Source organism: Pantherophis guttatus, chromosome 1, assembly GCF_059756535.1.
Source record: "Pantherophis guttatus breed Tessera chromosome 1, ASM5975653v1, whole genome shotgun sequence".
In the NCBI taxonomy this organism is placed as follows: Eukaryota; Metazoa; Chordata; class Lepidosauria; order Squamata; family Colubridae; genus Pantherophis; species Pantherophis guttatus.
The window spans coordinates 14,743,867-14,761,935 of NC_142063.1; the positions used below are offsets into that span (position 1 = coordinate 14,743,867).

Here is an 18,069-nt window from a genome sequence, read left to right on the forward strand (position 1 = left end):
TCTATTCTATTCTATTCTATTCTATTCTATTCTATTCTATTCTATTCTATTCTATTCTATTCCTATTCCTATTCCTATTCCTATTCCTATTCCTATTCCTATTTTTATTCATCCAGGTGCTTTAGAAGTCAAGAGTGATTCAAAAGGACTAAAAAAATAAAAAATAAAAGTTGTTCCACAACAGCAGAAGGTCTCTGGAGGTGGGGGATGCTCCTTTGCTGGAGATATTGAAAGCAGAGCTGGATACCCAGCAATTGGGGAGATGACAGTAGTGCATTTCCTGCAGTGGCAAGTTGGAAGTTGGACTAGATTAGTTTCTATGGAGATTCTCAGTCATCCAGGTCATGGTTTTGTCCCAAAGGTCGTTTTTTCAAGAAGCAACTGGACTTTCTGGTTTTTCTTTGAAGGACGTTTCGCTTCTCATCCAAGAAACTTCGTCAGCTCTGACTGGATGGTGGGGAATGGAAGGATTTATTCTCCTTGCAGACAGCAAGATAAAAAGCCATCTATGTCAAAATTGGACAGCCCTCTTTCAACAGAGGGAGAGGAATACAACACCATCTATCTCCAGGATACAACAGAGTCCTTTCAACAGTTCCAAGAAGGCTCCACACCCATTTGCACCACTCAGGTGACCCTGAGGACACAGATAAACCTCCAAGTGCTTCAATGACCCTCTAAAAGGATGCAAATGACCAGCTGTCTGCAAGGAATATAAATCTTTCCATTCCCCACCATCCAGTCAGAGCTGAAGAAGCTTCTTGGATGAGAAGAGAAATGTCTTCAAAGAAAAAAACAAAGTCCAGTTGCCTTGTAAAAAAAGCACCTTTTGGACTAATTTTTTTTTTTTTTCCAAACTTGGCAACTTTTTAAGTTGTGTGAACTTCAACTCCAGAGTTCTCCACCAGCATGCTGGGAGATGGAAGTACGCGCATCTTAAAAGGTTGACTCAGCCTTCCATCCTTTCTAAGGTAGGTAAAATGAGGACCCAGTTTGTGGGGGCAATAAGCTGACTTTGTATAAATATACAAAAGGATGAAGGCTATTGCTTAACGTGTTGTAAGCCGCCCTGAGTCTCCGGAGAAGGGCGGCATATAAATCAAATTGAAAAAAAAAAAAAAGTTGCCAAGTTCTTGAACTAGATCAGGAATGTCAAACTTGATGTCATTGAGGGTTGTGGTTGAACTTGGCGGACCAGGGTGGGCGTGGCCAGCTCGACGTCACTCGTGTCAGGGGGGTGCCTGTGGTGGCCCGAGCACTCTGCCAACGAAAACGGGCTCCCGAGCTCCATTTTTGGCTGCAACAGCCTACTGCAAGCCTCTGCCAGCAAAAACAGTTGGCGGCCCTCCGGAGCTCCGTTTTCACTGGCAGGGGCACCGTGGGACGGTCCTTTGCTGTTTCCAGGGCGACCCAGTGGGCCAGTTCTAAGCAGCCTTGAGTTTGACACCTCTGGACTAGATGATCTCCAAGGACACTACAAGGTTCTCTTATACCAGGAGTGGTAAACTGACAGCCTACGGGCCAGATGTGTCACACACAGGCCACACCCACCCCATCTCCGTGAATGGGAAAAACGTCGTGAAACATGACGATGCAAGTTTGACCCCCCGTGCCTTATATACAAAATCTGACTAATCTCAGCCTTGTCCAGGGTGTCTGGCAGAAACTTTTAAGGTTTCAAATTGGATTCTTGAGTTGAGAAGAGCTGAGGCACAAATGTTTTTATTTTGTTTATTTATTTATTTTGTTGCATTTCTATGCCGCCCAACTCCCAAGGGACTCTGGGCAGCTCTGGGTTTTGACTCCAGCCTAGATGTTCTTTCATTCACTTATACAGATTGTCCTCAATTTATAACTACCGGTATTCATTTAGTGACCAAAGTTGCAACGGCACTGAAAAAAGTGACTCAAGACCATTTTTCACACCCTCACTGCAGCATCCCCATAGCCATGAGACCAAAATTCAGAAGTTTGGCAACTGGCAAGTATTTATGACGGCTGCAGTGTCCTAGGGTCATGCGATCACTGTTTGTAACCTTCCCAATTGGCTTCCTGCAAGCAAAGTCAATGGGGTGTAGGAAGAAATATCCTTCTGGGTTCAGCTCCAAGTGGGGAAAAAGACACTGGAAACATGGAGACTGCTTGGAAAGATGGTTTAATGGTGGACAGGATCCCATAGCTTGAGTTCCTGAACAGAAAAGGGGCGAGATAAAGCGATTCCCTGGGTTTTATGCTCTCTCTGGCTTTGAACTTCCTGAGCTCCCTAAAGAGTATCCTGATTGGTTGTCAGACTCCCAGGGGGTGGGGGTCTTAGCTAGCCTTGCTGGCTGATGTAATCTTCCCAGGTGCCATGTGGTGCGTTTCTGTTGCTAAATGGGTCCCATTGTGTTGCAGATGATGGTCCATTGACAAAGACTGAGTTTCTGCCTCTGGCCCATTAACAAAAGGGTGGGAGCAGGACGGTAGGAGCTGCTTTGTCTTTAAAAAATGCTTCTCCATTTCTCATACAGGGAAACATAATATTCTGCCTTTTTAATCTTTCCTAAAATATTTAATTCTTCTAGGAAAGGGGTGGGTGCTAATTTCCTACAGGGGGAAGCCAGATTTGCTTGATGACGGAATGATTCATTGAACAACTGCAGAAAGGTCGTAGAATGGGATGCAACTCATTTAACAACTGTCTGGAATGGAAACTTCGGACTCAATTCTAGTTGTACATTGAGGAACTACCTGTAAATTAAATACCCTCTTCAATATGGAGGGCCTTCAGAACATCATAGAAAGCTTCCTTACGATATCAACACTGTTGGTCTGTTTATTTACACATTCGAAACAAAACCATTATTTTGATGAACGGAACCCTTGGCTTGGAAACCAGCTTTGAAGTCTATGGAAAAGATGAACAAATTGTGTGTCTCTCTCTGCAATATGAGCAGCTAAGGCCGTTTAATTGCACAACCCCAAGGCTTGTGGGGGTTGTGTGAATCCAGAAAACGGAGTCCAGTAAAATTATGGTGGTTAATCTTGCTTGGACAAACTCCAGATATGGAGTTTGAAACATATGATGAACGGTTGCAGGAACTGGGCATGGCTAGTCTAGTGAAGAGAAGAGAAGGACCAGGGGAGACATGAGAGCAGTCTTCCAATATTTGAGGGGCTACCACAGAGAAGGGGTTGTGCTGTTTTCCAAAACACCTGAAGGCCAGACAAGGGATAATGGATGGAAACTGACCAAGGAGAGAGATTCAACCTGGAAATGAGGAGAAATTTTCTGACAGTGAGAGCAATCAAGCCATGGAACAGAAGTTGCCTTTGGAAGTTGTGGGAGATTTATCACTGGAGGCTTTCAAGAAGAGACTGGACTGCCATATCAGAAATGGTGTAGGGTCTTCTGCTTGGGCGAGGGGTTGGACTAGATGACCTACAAGCTCCCAACTTTGTTAATCTGTATCTATAATCTGTATCAGATGCCCACATGCTCATTTTACACCAAAAATATTAGCTGAATTTAATTTCATTCTTCTCTACATGAACCTCTTGGGTGGGTGGGTGGGGGCCGGGAACTACAGTTCCCATCCTCCACACTACCTGGAAGCCACCAGGTTAAGACTGTTGTAAAAGATGAGCACGCTAGTTTGAAAACTGCTGCTGGGTTAATACCGGTAGCAAGACAATATTTTATTGTTGTTTTTGTAACTTTAGGGTTGCATTGTGTGTGTGTGTGTGTGTTTTTTATCCTATAGATGGGTTTCACAGCTAGGGCTGCATATGATTAATCAATAATACTTTTTTCCTCTGATAAACCGAATCATTTCTTCTTAATTGTACAGATTCCAACCCACATGCAAAGCCGTTTCCGTTTCTCTTCCTCCTCCTTTTAAACCGCACATAGAGACGCAGAATCGAAAGCAGAACTTCCTTCTTCAACGGACTACATTTCCCAAACGGCCAAAGGCAAAACTTCCGGAATCGAACACGCTCAAGCGGTCCACTTCCTTTAAAAAAAAAAACCACACTAAAAAGCCCCCAAGAAAGAACAGTACAGTAACTACATCCCCCATCATACCCTTTGTTCTCTAAAACGGAAGTCAGACCGCGTGCCCCACTCTACCCGGTTCCTAACAAAGCGAATAAGTCGCCCAGACGCTCTTGTGCGTGGGCTTCCCTTCCTTTCCCCCGCCTCCTCCTTATCCTCCCGCCCACCTTCAACTACCGGAAACCCCGTAGCAGCCAATGATATTCTTGGCGGCTGTTGGAAAGGTGGGGGGGAGAAGAAAGGAGTCTCGCGACGCTTACCGCGCAGGCGTATTACTCCCCGGCTTCTTCTTCTTTGCAGCGGCGGTTGGTGGCGGCAGCAGGAGACTCGGGAAGGAGATTGGGCGGGGAGGGGGAGGGGAGGAGGAAAGTAAGGCGGCGCGCGCGAGCGCGTGCGCTTGCGCAGGCGCGCTACGGCGGCGGCGGCTCGCTGGCTGGCTGACTGTCGCCGGGCCCCTCTCTAGTGTGAGGTAAAGCTGAAGAAGGCGGCAGCGAGGAGGACGGCGGCGGCGGCTGGAGCTCTTGAGGGCGCCTGTGGCAGGCGGTGAACCCCCAAGGGGGAAGAAGCGGAGGGGAGGAAAGCGGCGTTAGGAAGAGCCGCCACCGCCTCTCGTCGCGGCTCCGCCGGAGAAAGAGAAAAGAAGAAGAAGAGGAGCAACAGCGGAGGGGCAGCTGAGCGGGCCTACCCCCCCTCCCTCCCCCGCAGGCCATTCTGCCCCCGTCGCCGCCATGAATAGCGTCGGGGGCGCCGACGAGATCGGGTGAGGCGGCCCTTGAAGGCGAAGGAGGTGGGGAGGAGGAGGAGGAGGGGGGGCACGTGAGGGAAAGCGACAGGCGGCTGCGGGGGGGGATGGGGGTGTCACGTGGGCAGCGAAGGTTTCCCCCCCGGTCTCACGTGGAGAGAGACCCCCCCCACCCGAAAGAGAGTCTCGAGGGGTGGGTGGGGAGAAAGGACCCTCTTTCTCCAGGGCATGGAGCATCCGATGGGGTAGGAGGGAGTCCCCTGCTCGGTGTCTGACTTGAGCCGAAGAAAGCCGGGAAAGCGGAGGGTCGCCAAGTGTGATCTCCCCCCCCCCATTCCTCCCAGGGGAGCCCCTTTATTCCGCCTCTGGCCCCGATGAAAGCCGCCCTGCTCTCGGGTTTAAAGCGCCTCCGCACCGGCGAAATCGGTGAGGCCTTGCTGGGAATCGTGCAAGCCTTCCTGGTTTGGTTTGGTTTGGAGAGCCGGGTATATAAAAACACCTCCTATTACCTCTCTTCAGAGAGAGAGAGAGAGTTGGGATGGGGATCGCCAAAGTGCTCTTTTTCTCTTTCTCCGGTTAACCCTGATCTCTTCGGCCTCTCGCTGTGTACCAGGGGAAGGAACAGCGTGCCCGTGGAAAGAGAAAGGAAGTTGAGAAAGCGATTGCTGTATTTTTTTTAAAAAAGGTTCTCCGTTTGCAGGTAGTCCTCGACTTACGACCGCAATAGAGCCCAGAATTTCTGTGGCTTAAGCGAAACCATTGTTAAGTGAAATTTTTTTTTGCCCCATTTTTTTACGACCTTTCTTGTCAAGGTTGTTAAGTGAATGTGGCATCCCCTTTGACTTTTGCTTGTGAGAAGATTGCAAAAGGGGGGGGGGTCACATGACCCGGGGCAGTGCAACTTCTTAAATATGAGTCAATTGCCAAGCCTTTGCATTTTGTTCAGATGACGTGTGGATGCTGCAATGGTCGTAAGTGTGAAAAACAGTCATAAGTTGCCTTTTCAGTGTGGCTGTAACTTTGGTCACTAAATGAATTGTTGTAAATTGAGGACTACCTGTAGTTTCCTTGCTGATAATTGGGGCCAAAGGGCTTGAGAGCAAGATGGAAGAGGTTTGTGTGGAGAGCTGGCATGTAAGGATCTGCTTCTTTCATTTTTCAAGATAAGCAGGTGTGAAAAGGGAGGGTATAATAAAAATGCTCTGTGAAATTATGCATGCTGTATAAAGTGAGAGTGGGTAGAAATAGTTTTCCCAAAAGGCAACTGGACTTTCTTGAAACTTCTAAGAAGGTCCAGTTCCCTTTTGGAAAAAGATCTTTGGGATAGCCATAACCTGGTTGATTGAGAACCTCCATAGACATTGAGAAATGATCTTGTTCATAATAGAGCTATTATTGTGTAAGATTGGTGGGGGGGTGTTGGAGATTCAGGACATTTAAAAGGAAGTGTGTGGGATTCATGAAAGATTAAGACAATTATATCTATTAGGGATGGCTATACAACAAAGCAATTAGTGATAGTGAGATAAAAATGGCAAAATGAGGAAGCTGTATGGGGTGTTTGGCAGCAAGAATAGTGGGGGTGTTCGTTCCCTAAGGTCATGAAGCAACATCCTGGACCAAATGTGGCAAATTTTGAAGAACAGCTGTTTTTGAGGGAAATCACTATCTTCAGGGCAGAAACACTTAATATTGGGTTACTGAAAGAAATAATGGAGCTGATAGTTGCATTTTAGTTCAAGCCCTCAGTAGTTGGGAAGAGTGTTGTGGTACTAGAGAAATACATTTTCTTTTCCACATTTGGCGTGAAGAGACAAAGGAGGCCAGAGGAACTGTGGTATCAGGCTCCTTCAGTTGTGCGGTGACATGCAATCATATGCTTCGACTTGTTTGAGCCTGGTTCTAGGGTCCATCTCTTCTGCCACATATTTGAGAAGTTAAATTAAACCACCCAGGGTTTTTGTATATGTTTATGTCTTTGTGTAGTACTGAAAGGTCGTTTGAAACATTTTTCAGTGCTCTCTATTTACTACTATGTAATCAAAATATAGACTAAATTACCTGTTATGTAGTCTATCTGTGACCATGTACATAATGGAGTTTTCTGTTACAAATGTTGAAACCCAGTCTGCTTCTGGGTACTGGGTTTCTAACTTGGCATCTCAGTGTTAAGACTAGAAAGGTCCCAAGGTCATAAGGTGATCAGCCTTACAGGGGAGAATCTGCAACTGTTCTTTTGTCTTCCTTGCATTCTATAGAAATGCAGAATTCATCTAATTCTCTGGTTTCTTTGCATTTTTAAGGGAGATATTGGCCAAATTAGCAATGACTTTCACCTCTTTTTTTTTAGCATAAACAATTCTTCATAATATTGGGACGTTTGCTGCTGTTACAGTATTATGTATCCTGTTGTTGATGGAGCTTGACAACCTGTATAGAACAGAACATTGGTGACTCAGTACTTCTAATGAAGCCTGAGTGTATTCCTCTTGACTTCCAAAAGCATGAGTGGCTTTGGAAATCTGTATAAGAAGTTTTGAAATTAATATAAAGCTTTTATTTTGGCGGCTCTTTTGATTTTTCTGCCAGCCCTTCTGGGCGTCCATGTTTTTTGTTCTTGGACATATATCCACATAATAGTTTCTACCCAGAGAATGTCTGAATTTGCAAAAGGTGAAGAGCTATCAATTCTGTTTCATAAAATCTCAACGGATTTTATATTTTTATTTTATAATCCCAGTATAGTTCATCAGTTGTGTCATTTTGTATGTTTTCCTTAATCACCCTTTTCCAAATATTGTGCAGAATGTTGGCAGTGTATGTAGGAAGGGAGCTATAGGAACACTTTAAATTGTCACAAATTCTTTCTGCTGATAGTACAATATATTAAGTATAGATAACTCAGAATTGGAACCTTGACATACTGTACTAACATGAAAATAGTTTGTTTAAGCTGAAGATTTGCCATGGTTTTATCATAACAGCTACATTTTCAAAATATATTTAATTTTGAGCATTCAAACAATATAAATATTATATCAAACTAAATAAGCACTTACAAATTAAGCCACATTATATCCCAGGGCAGGAAATATGGATGCTGCAAGTAGTTATGAGGCTTTATACTTGGAATCATATACTGCTTTTTTTTAAAAAAGGGACTAGAACTCCTTTATAAGAGCATATACAAAATACCTTAAAGCAGCCACATTTTCCCTCAGTTTATCACAGTTGCTTTGGAAAGCTGTTTTCTGCTGCTTTTACATGTGTTGTGTGCATGCATAGTCACTTTGCTTCTATGTGAAGAATATGAAGGAAAGTAGTTTCAAACAAAGGTGGCAGAAAACAGCTTCCAGAGCAAACACCCAAGCTTGGAAGAAGAAATGGCCCAGTGTTGAGAAAAGGTGCTTTTGGCAATGATCCTATATGATCTAAAGCTCCTTTATTAAATCAAACAGTCAAAACCAATTTTTTCCTTGTAGCTTAGCTTTTGGCTCTCAGTTGATGAGACCAAATGACATTTCTCATTTTGACTTTTACTGTTGTTGTTTTTTATTTATATGCCGCCCTTCTCCGGAGACTCAGGGCGGCTTACAATGCATTAAGCAATAGCCTTCATACTTTTGTATATTTATACAAAGTCAGCTTATTGCCCCCACAATCTGGGTCCTCATTTTACCTACCTTAGAAAGGATGGAAGGCTGAGTCAACCTTGAGCCTGGTGAGATTTGAACTTGCAGTAATTGCAGGCAGCTGATGTTAATAACAGTGCTTTAGTCTGCTGCACCACCAGGGCTCTTGCCTCTCTTAAGTGCTTAGATTTACATTTTAAAGTTTAAGTGCATTGATACAGATATATTCCTTTTGGAAAATAGTTTTGCCTTTCCATTTTAAAAATTGAGCCTCACATTACAAGAATAACTAGTGTTCTTGAAAGTGTCTCATTTGAAGTGTATTTAAATTTTGTATATAGTTGAAAGGAGATTATAGAGAAATGACCTAGATTTATCAGTTGTTTATGATTCAAAGGATTTCCTCTGTGTGGTTGAGTCAGAAAAAGTTGGGTTTTATAAGAAGGCTACAATGTCCAAAATCACAGGTTTTGGACAGCTTTGCTAGGTTTACTATATTGTCCAAGCCCAAAATGAAATTTTGATTTGACCTTAGTGTTTGGTGAATCTAGTCATTGCAATTTGTAAATAAACACAAGTAATAGTGATAACCATGGCTTAAAGTAATCAATGAACTAAGTCAATGTATGTACGTTCAAGTAATAACCCAGAGAGCTCCCTATGAAAGAGCTGGATCTACTCTAGATTTTATTCCCAATAGCATCTCAGAGATATTTTTCTTAGCCATATAGGACATGCTAGATCATGATGCCAATATAATACTGTACAATCTCAGACTTGTACAAGAGTACAAGTACAAGACTGTCATTTCAGTTCAAGGGACTAAATTTGCAGATGTCTTTTAAGATATTTTATACATTATGATAAATATACATGTGCTTTAAAATAGCATTTCTAGCAACCATTCTGTCAATTGTGACATCATTCTGAATGTTAAATAAGATTTTTAAATGCCTATTTTGGGGTTCTGATATCAGTAGTATTAGAGTGAACATATTTTAAGGTTTGTATATATTTGCATAATCATTTTATATGAGCTGGCGGTTTTTTTATTACAGTAATAAAATACCGGTAGCATATAAATTTAATAAATAACAGATTATTTTGTTAAATATTTATCTTAGTATATAGTATTTATTTTACATTTCTATGTATATAAACCACATAAAATGCTTCCAAGTATACAACATCTTAAACAATACATTATATAATAATAGTAATAATAATGTAATCCAGTCTAAACTCTGGCTGACTATGTGACCAACCATAATAATAATAAAGGAAACACTTTTAAAAACAGTTTAGATAAAGAAATCATGATTAAAGCTTATCAGAAGATAGTTACTGTTGAAGCTATTGAGCCTGATGCTGGAAAGATTTGAATCTACTGCTGGAGGGGCAGTGTTTCCCTGAAAATAAGCCCTAGTGAATGGGGTGAGTGTACTCAGCACAGGAGGTGGGGAGCATACATGGGCCAATGGTGTCTGGGAGCAGCCGCAGCCCATGCATCACAGGTGAGTTGATTACCTGTCCAAGTAGCAGACAGAGGCAGAGGCATGGCGGGGGGGGAAGGCAGGCAATCTGAACACACTGCGTGGGCTGTGAGAAAGCCAAGAGTTTGTGGGCTGGAGCAGCCGGCCGTTGGAGACTCGTCTTCGCACAGCAACACCGGCAGCAGACAAGACAGGTGCAGGGGGAAGGCAGGCGATCTGGAGGTGCTGCATGGGCCACGGGAAAGTCAAGAGTCAGTGGGCCAGAGCGACCAGCCGGCCGTGGGAGGCTCATCTTCATAGCTCTCAGCTTCCCTGTGGCCCACACAGCACGTAGAAATCACCTGCCTTTCACCCCGTGCCTCTGGCCTCCGTCTGCTGCTTGGACAGGTAATCAACTTAACTCTGCACAGCCCTCAGAGTTGGCTGACCAAGGGATTGGTGAGCTGCAGCTGCTGCTGGAAACCAACCCCCCCTCCCCCTCTGTGCTTGCTGCCTCTTGTGTATGCGCTGGTGAGCAGGGCACCCAGCTGGCTGATCACTCTGAAATTGTGTTTCCCAGAAAAAAAGCCCTAGTGCTTATTTTGGAGCCCCCCAAAATATAAGACTGGTTCTTATTATCAGAGAAACACAGGTAGTGGTGTCAGTTTCTTGAAGTAGGCATCAAGGGAGGTTTGGGCAAAGCTTTTTTTGAAAAAAAATATTTTTTATCTCATTATAAATGGCTTTGTAGCAATTCAAGCTCTCTGCAATTGTGTGTTTAACTTTGTAAACCACTCTGTTTCAGGATCCTGCTCCTTTAACTTTGCCATCCTTGCTTCAATGAGACAAAAGTCTTCAGCTAAGCCTTTTGTCAAAACCTTTTTCCGATTTTGGATTTGTATGCCCCAGTCTTCTTCCACAATTGCTATCAATTGTTGCTTTAATTCCATACGATCTTTATTGGTTTATTCTTCATCCCACGAATCAGCAATATTTTTGATGGCATCATAAATATAATTCCTCCAGAACTCCTTTAAGCTCATCACATCATGTTGGGTAGCCTTAACTGCTTGTGAGAAGGTTTGCCATAAATAGTAGCCTGACTCCCTACACCATTGGTTGAAGTAGCAGTGTGGTGTTGGAGGATAAAAATAACCATCTTTACATTGGGGTGAAAGTTATCTAAAGTGCCTGGATGTCCATCACCAATGCTTTATCAAGCACAAGGAGAATCTTAAAAGGAATTTGCTGGGTCAAGCAATAGCATTCAACAAATGGTTCAAGAACCATTCTTGAAAAATGGCAATTATAACCCAGGCCTTTGCATTTGCTTTCCAAATAATAAGAAAAGATGCTTTAATTATACAGTAAAGTGCTCTTGGATTTAGGCAGTTACAAACAAGCAAAGGCTTGAACTTGAAATTCCTTGATGCGTCACCCAAGCATTAACAATAATCTATCCTTCGATGCTATACACCCTGGTGCACTTTACAATGTAGGTCCTTTTAGGAGTCCCCCCCTCCAAAATAAAATAAAATAAAATAAAATAAAATAAAATAAAATAAAATAAAAATAAGCCACTCTCCTCTACATTAAATATTTGGTCTGGCAAATTTATTATTTTATTATTATTTATTATTTAAATTTCTATACCGTCCTTCTCCAAAATAGGACTCAGGGCGGTGAACAGCCAAAGTAAAAAACAATATACAAAATTTAAAAGCAGTTTAAAATAATTAAATATTTTGGCCGTAAATTAAAACAACCCAATTTAAAATCAATTTAAAATTAACTCAAGCCAGCCCAGCTAGTTGAAATAAATGGGTTTTCAGGGCCCTTCGAAAAATCCGGAGGTCAATAATGTTCCTCAATAATAAACATATTAGGAAAATCACATGCAGTGATTAACATCAGCACTTGCTGTTTCCGTTTGCACTTTAATGTTACGTAAATTTGCCCTCATTTTGAAATGATTGAACCTTCTCCCAAAATAGTCTTTATCAAAAATCACCTTTATTTGCTGCCCCTGCAACTTTGAGTCTTCTCTTGCAGTAAAGTAAGGCTAATAAGTATTTGATGCTGATTTTGATTCTCTAGCCAAATTATCAACAACCTTTCCATTTAGGTGATTAAACCACTGCATTGCTTAGTAATAATTGTAGCTTTCACCAGGGCAGAGGCTATACATTCTCCATTGTTCTTATCTGTTAAAATTGTTCAGATTATATTGACCGGCTGTAGCCTAATGCTCTTTGAACATTTGATGGCATTTCACCTTTTTTGGGATGCTTCATTACTTCCATTTTATTTTCAATGGTGATCATTTTCTTTTGCTTTGATGCATCACCAGCATTTGCATTGCAATTTTGTTCTGGAGGCATGGTCAATAGAGAAAAAACTGGAACGTGATATGACTCAAAATGGCAGGCAACGTTCTTTTATCAGGATTCTATGGATGTTTTTTTTTTTAAAGAAAATTAATATGGTCACTCTGACAGTTCAAAGCTTATCTCTATGAGTCTGACTTTTCTTCAAACCAAAATTTAATCATTACTTTTTTTCTGGGTTGAGTTTCAACTTGTTTGGCAGCTATTTCTGGCTATAATCTAGCTGCCAGTATCAAACTGGAATTACAGACCCAAGAAAAAAGGAAGGAAGGGGATCAAGTATAGAGATCTCTATTTGAATACAGATAGTCCTCAGTTTACAATAATTTGTTTAATGACCAAAGTTATGACAGCACTGAAAAAAGTGGTTTATGGCCATCACAGCATCTCTGCCATCACATCAATAATTGGATGCTTGGAATGGACATGTATTTCCGGAGGTTTCAGTGTGTCTGAAACACATGGATCACCATTTATGATCTTCATAGGGAATTCTGTTAAGCAAAGCTAATGGGGAAAGCCAGATTCACTTAATGATTGCAGTGAAAAAGATCATAAAAATCAAGCACAAGTCACAACCACATCATTTAGCAATGAATGTTTGGGTTCCAGTTGTGGTTGTAAATCAAGGACTATCTGCAATTTTAAAAGAATTAACCTGTCTGTATTTTAAACAAGATTGAAGGCCTATAAATCCTTGTGGTAAAGTTCAACTAACATTCAATCACATGTTCAATCACTGGAATTCAGTTCTCATGATTCATCTCACACCGTCTTGAATTTCTCACATGTTACATGTGAAGCATCTATCCTACTGCATAAAGAGTTCTTAAGCGTGCTCTGCCCTTTCTGCACTGAAAAGCCTTTAAAGCATTTATTTAAAGCAATTATTTATTTAAAGCAATTATTTATTTAAAGCAATTATTTAAAGCAATTTAAATTCATTTAACGTGAATCTCTTGCATGAGAAGCAGCAAATATAAAAAAAAATACAAGATAAGATTTACTTTGGATCATACAGATAGGTTACTTTAGAAATTATAGACTAGGATTGTAAAATTTGTTTCAGATGAAAAATATGGAAGAAACCAACTTCCAGCAAGGGAAACCCAATTCAGAACCCACTAGAACTCAGTTCACATTGAATAATTTGTCTCTCACTGTTCTGAAGGTAGCAAAATGTTCTGGCTAGATACCCATAATCCAACTCAAAATGGTGGACATTCTCCTTCTTCAAGTCAGCAAATGCTGAAACTGCAATATTTTCATGAACCATTGAAACAGTATATTGAAACACTGATGAAAGCTTTGCATGGCGTCAGTGGTTTGTTGGCTCAAGGAGGACACCATCTGCCATTTTGAGTCAGATCAAGTTGCTGGTCAGCTGTCCTCCATTTTAACTACGTCTATAATGGGCAGCTTGTTTGAAACTATGTTAAGTCAATTGTCAGTTGTAATTCATGGACTACCTGTATTTTTAAATTAATTATTAAAACTTATTAAAGCTTAATGATATTATGGAGTTTGTAATTGATCACATCTGCTTGGCTTCTTTTGTGGTTTCAGTTTGGTAAGGTTTAAGCTAGTTTTGTTAAAGAAAATATTACTTAAAACGAATATACCAAAAATACTATCATCATCAAAACTTTATTACAGCTATAAAACCACCAATGAGATACAGATTAAAAACTACATTTTTTTAGTACAAATAAATGAGCAGGAACTATAAAGATACATTGGGCAGCCAATATTAGATCTATACTACCCTAAAATCTTGAAAAAAGTGTTTGTTTTTGGCAGAATACACAATCAGCATGTGAGTTATTAAATGGAACAACTTGGCACATATAATAAGCAAAGTGATTCCCCCCCTCCCCAAAATAAAGATCAGGAAAATTCAGCATTCCTACCTGTATAATGTCTTGATATAATTATCATGTCAATTGTGTCCTTCGATTAATTTTTTTCTTCGCCCATCCAGATTTTTATTTTTTACACACTTTTGTCAGACTCTGTGGCATTGGTTAATCTACATTTACTCAGTATATCAGAATTCATCCATAACAAAGTCAAATACCAAAACTCTCTTAGCTTGTAGTAATCTATTGAGCCATGTATAAATAGCAGCACTGTGTTTATATACAGCTGCTCTGCTTGACCTCAGAAAACCTTGCCTTTTTTTGTTTGAATATTCATCAAGGTGTCCATAAATAATTTCAAGTAGAGCTGGGAGACTGCAATGGCCACTGAGAAAGGAAAAATCTGCATTCCACCTGCTATTTCATGTGTCAGAAATGGTTGCACGTAAGCAGTCAAATACAGGATAGGTAATGCACCAGTGTGAATGTGACGTTTCAGTACATCATCATTCATTTTATGTGGCTTTTAGTCCAAGATAATATAAAATTCAGTTTCTAGTAAATATGCAAGGTGGCTTAAGACTGCATACTGTATTTTTGGTGCCTCTTTGCAGAGATATATTTTAGAAAATGTGCATTTCCTTTCTGTAATCAAAGTTTTTTTTTAGTCTCTTTAAAGCAGGAAGAATAAATAAGTTATCAAAATAAAAGTAAAACCAATAGAAATATGCTTGTGGAAAATCAGGAAACAAAATTCAGTTCCAGTTTTAGAATTCTTTTCACTTTGTGATTTCCACTCTCATCAGTTAGTTTGCCATTTGGATAACCTTGTGCAGTTTATCTCATAGCTCAATTTTATATAAAATGGTCCTAGCTGTGTTACGCGACAGGCTGAGCTCCAATTCTTGCCCCAACACCTGCCAAACTAGCAGTTCGAAAGGATGCAAATGTGAATAGATAATAGGTACCTACCTACCACTTTGATGGCAAGGTAACTCTGCTCTGTGATGTCATGCTGGCCACATGACCACAGAAATGTTTTCAGATAGCACTGGCTTAATGGCCTTGAAACAGAGATGAGCACCAACCCTTATAATTGGCAACGACTAGCAGAGTAAAATCTACAGGGACTCTCTTACCTTTTTTTTAATCTAGCTGCCTAATGGCAGCCATTGCCAGGATATAGCTCATTTATTGTATAGATCCAGTGCATCAGGATCAAGATGGATCGAGACAAAGGCATTAATAATTAGAACAGTTGGTTTTCTTTTGTCTTGGTGACTTAAAAAAATAGAAAACAAGTGCTTTTTTGCACTGGGAGGTGTTTTTGTTAAACATTTTTATTGGTGTTGGAAAATGGAAGAAGAGTGGCCCTACCATGAATGACTTAGGCACTACTTAAAGCTGCAATATTATGACTTCATTACCACTGTTGTGTGGCACATATCAGAATGAAGAGAAAGCAAGCATTGTTCATTAACTTATGAATCCTTGAGAGATGGAACGGCACCTCTTTTACAAGTTTCCTAGATGTCCTCTTCCCAGTTTGATTAATAATTATACCAGTGATTATCAATATAGATAGATGATTAAGTTCTTAGCCAGAACTGGACTTCTTTGCCCTTCTCTCAGAATTATAGGAGTTATGATTCTAGACAAGCATACAGAGATACCTAGTACTAATAAAATACTCTTCTTTTTCAGTTGGGCAGCTTTACGTTGCCCTATATGGCTTCCCATTTCATCTTGTGAATTAGTCAAATTGATTTAGTTCTCTGTAACTCTTTATTGATACAGTCATTTCCAGCCAGTACATTACTGCTTGCCAAAGCTTTATAAATGTTTGCTTAACAACAGGGATAGCCTGTTGTGTGATCCTCAGACATATTTGGCTGAATCTTCCATCAGCCTCCAACATTAGCTATGCATTGTTTACTTAGACTGCTGGGAATTGAATTTAACTGTTGGTATATGACATGTTGCTCATTCCTGGTACAGGTAGTTCTATGGCCACAATTGAGTCCAAAATTTCTGTTGCTAAGTGAGACATTTGTTAAGTGAATTTTGCCCCATTTTACGACTTTTGCTCAGATGTTAAGTGAATCACTGCAGTTGAACATTTAGTAACCCAGAGTAAATCTGGTTTCTCCATTGACTTTGCTTGTCAGAATATTGCAAAAGGTGATCACATGACCCTGGGACATTGCATCCATCATAAATATGAGTCAGTTACCAGGCAACTGAATTTTTACCACGTGATCATGGTGATGCTACAGCGATTGAAAGTGTGAAAAATAGACATAAATCATTTTTTTCAGTGCTGTTATAACTTTGAACGCTCAACTGTTATAAGTCGAGGACTACTGTATTAAAAATACAATTTTCAGATATTTTTATTATTTATTGTATTTTAATGCCTTTATTATTGTTACAAATAACTCAAGGTGGCAAACATATCCAGCACACGTGCTGCCTCCTATTTTATCCATAACAAGTAGTGAGGTGAGGTAAACTAAGAGAAAGAGTAATTGGCCCAAGGTCACCCAGTTGGTCTTCATGGCCTAGAATTCACAGCCTCCTGATTTCTAGGCCAGCATTTTAATCACTATACCAAACTGGATCTAGAGTGTGTATACTACTAAGATTCTTGTTGTCATGACCTTTTAACTGGGCAAAATAGTTAATCATAGGGCAACAATTTTTGAACAAAAAGGTACCTCAAATTGACTGACTTCCAGAATGTGTCCAAATTCCACAGTTTCTGATAGTTCCTGACAGATTCCTACAAGGAAGCTCAATGGGGAAGCCAGTAAATCAGAAAACACTCTGGTTCCTACTGCTTTTTACCCACTCTTGGTCATTCCATTTCTCTGTTTAGGTTAAAGAAATATCTCTGAAACAATGAGCCAAAGTTGTGTAATTTTATGCTAAAATTGATTCTGATTCACAGATACAATCAAACATGGTTGTTTCACCAGGCTGGCCTGGACTGAATGGGGTTTTAATGGGAATTTTAGTTTCTTTTATTGTTTGAATTTTAATCTGGACTTGTTGCTGCTTATTGTTGTGAGCCACCCTGAGTCCTTGTGGAGAAAGGGCGGCATATCAGTCCGATAAAATAAATAAATAAATAAATAAATAAATAAATAAATAAATAAATAAATAAATAAATAAATAAATAAATAAATAAACAAACAAACAAACAAACAAACAAAGTGGTAGAGGCCCAAGATCAATGACAGAAAAACTGTCTAACTTGAAACCAATTTTTGGTTTCTTGTGTTCAGATTGAATCTGAACTTAATTTTAATGTGCTTTAAGAAACAAATGAATCCACAAATCCCACCAAGTAGGGGCCTGGCAACTAACCTGTCCCCAACCCCTAGGAGAATAGTCAGGGTATTGAATTAAATTCACTTTGAATAATCTTCCCTGGAAAAGCTAACACACAATTAGGTATTCTAGTACTTAAATTTCTTTTCAGAAGCTACTGAAGGACACCTGGCATCCCTACCTGTGGGGTTATGATATCATTGTGTGTAGGGATTCTCTTGGCTTATGTTGCTGGCATTGAGGTCTATTCTGAATTTATCTTGCCTTGCTTTAGTGCTCATGAGACTTATTTTGCCAGATTATTGGGACTAGAACTGTCATTGTAGTATTTGAAAAGCATGAGGCTGTACTTACTATAGTTTATACTTGCCACGTTCAATTATATCTTTTTAACAGCCTGAAGCTCTGTCAAATGAACACTGACTTGAGATTCTTACTGCTGATTTTTCCCAAAGGTGCTTTTTCAAAGGCAATTGTTTTTCCTTGAAGATGTTTCGCTTTTCATCCAAGAAGCTTCTTTAGTTCTGCCACGGAAAAGGCATATTTCCTAGGTATCATAAGATGGCAATATCAGGGTTCCTGTCATCAATGTCATCTTACAGAAAGCA

At 40.3% G+C, this 18,069-nt stretch overlaps 1 protein-coding gene and 1 long non-coding RNA gene across 4 annotated transcripts in view; one reads left to right on the plus strand and one right to left on the minus strand.

Moving 5' to 3' along the window:
* Positions 1–2,139: 2,139 nt before the first annotated feature.
* LOC148116335 (uncharacterized) lies at positions 2,140–4,382 on the minus strand. Its single transcript, XR_015734171.1, has 2 exons — positions 4,297–4,382; positions 2,140–3,995 (listed from the first exon to the last, which is right to left on the minus strand). It is a non-coding gene; the product is annotated as an uncharacterized LOC148116335 (long non-coding RNA).
* DAZAP1 (DAZ associated protein 1) overlaps positions 4,306–18,069 on the plus strand; it is a 57,994-nt gene continuing 44,230 nt past the window's right edge. For 2 of the 3 annotated variants that reach the window (XM_034422644.2, XM_034422643.2), the window contains exon 1: positions 4,306–4,796. In XM_034422644.2, coding sequence (XP_034278535.2) covers positions 4,765–4,796 — 32 coding nt within the window. In that variant the 5' untranslated portion in view covers positions 4,306–4,764. The remainder of the gene's footprint in view (positions 4,797–18,069) is intronic. The other variant, XM_087893686.1, reaches the window with a different exon arrangement.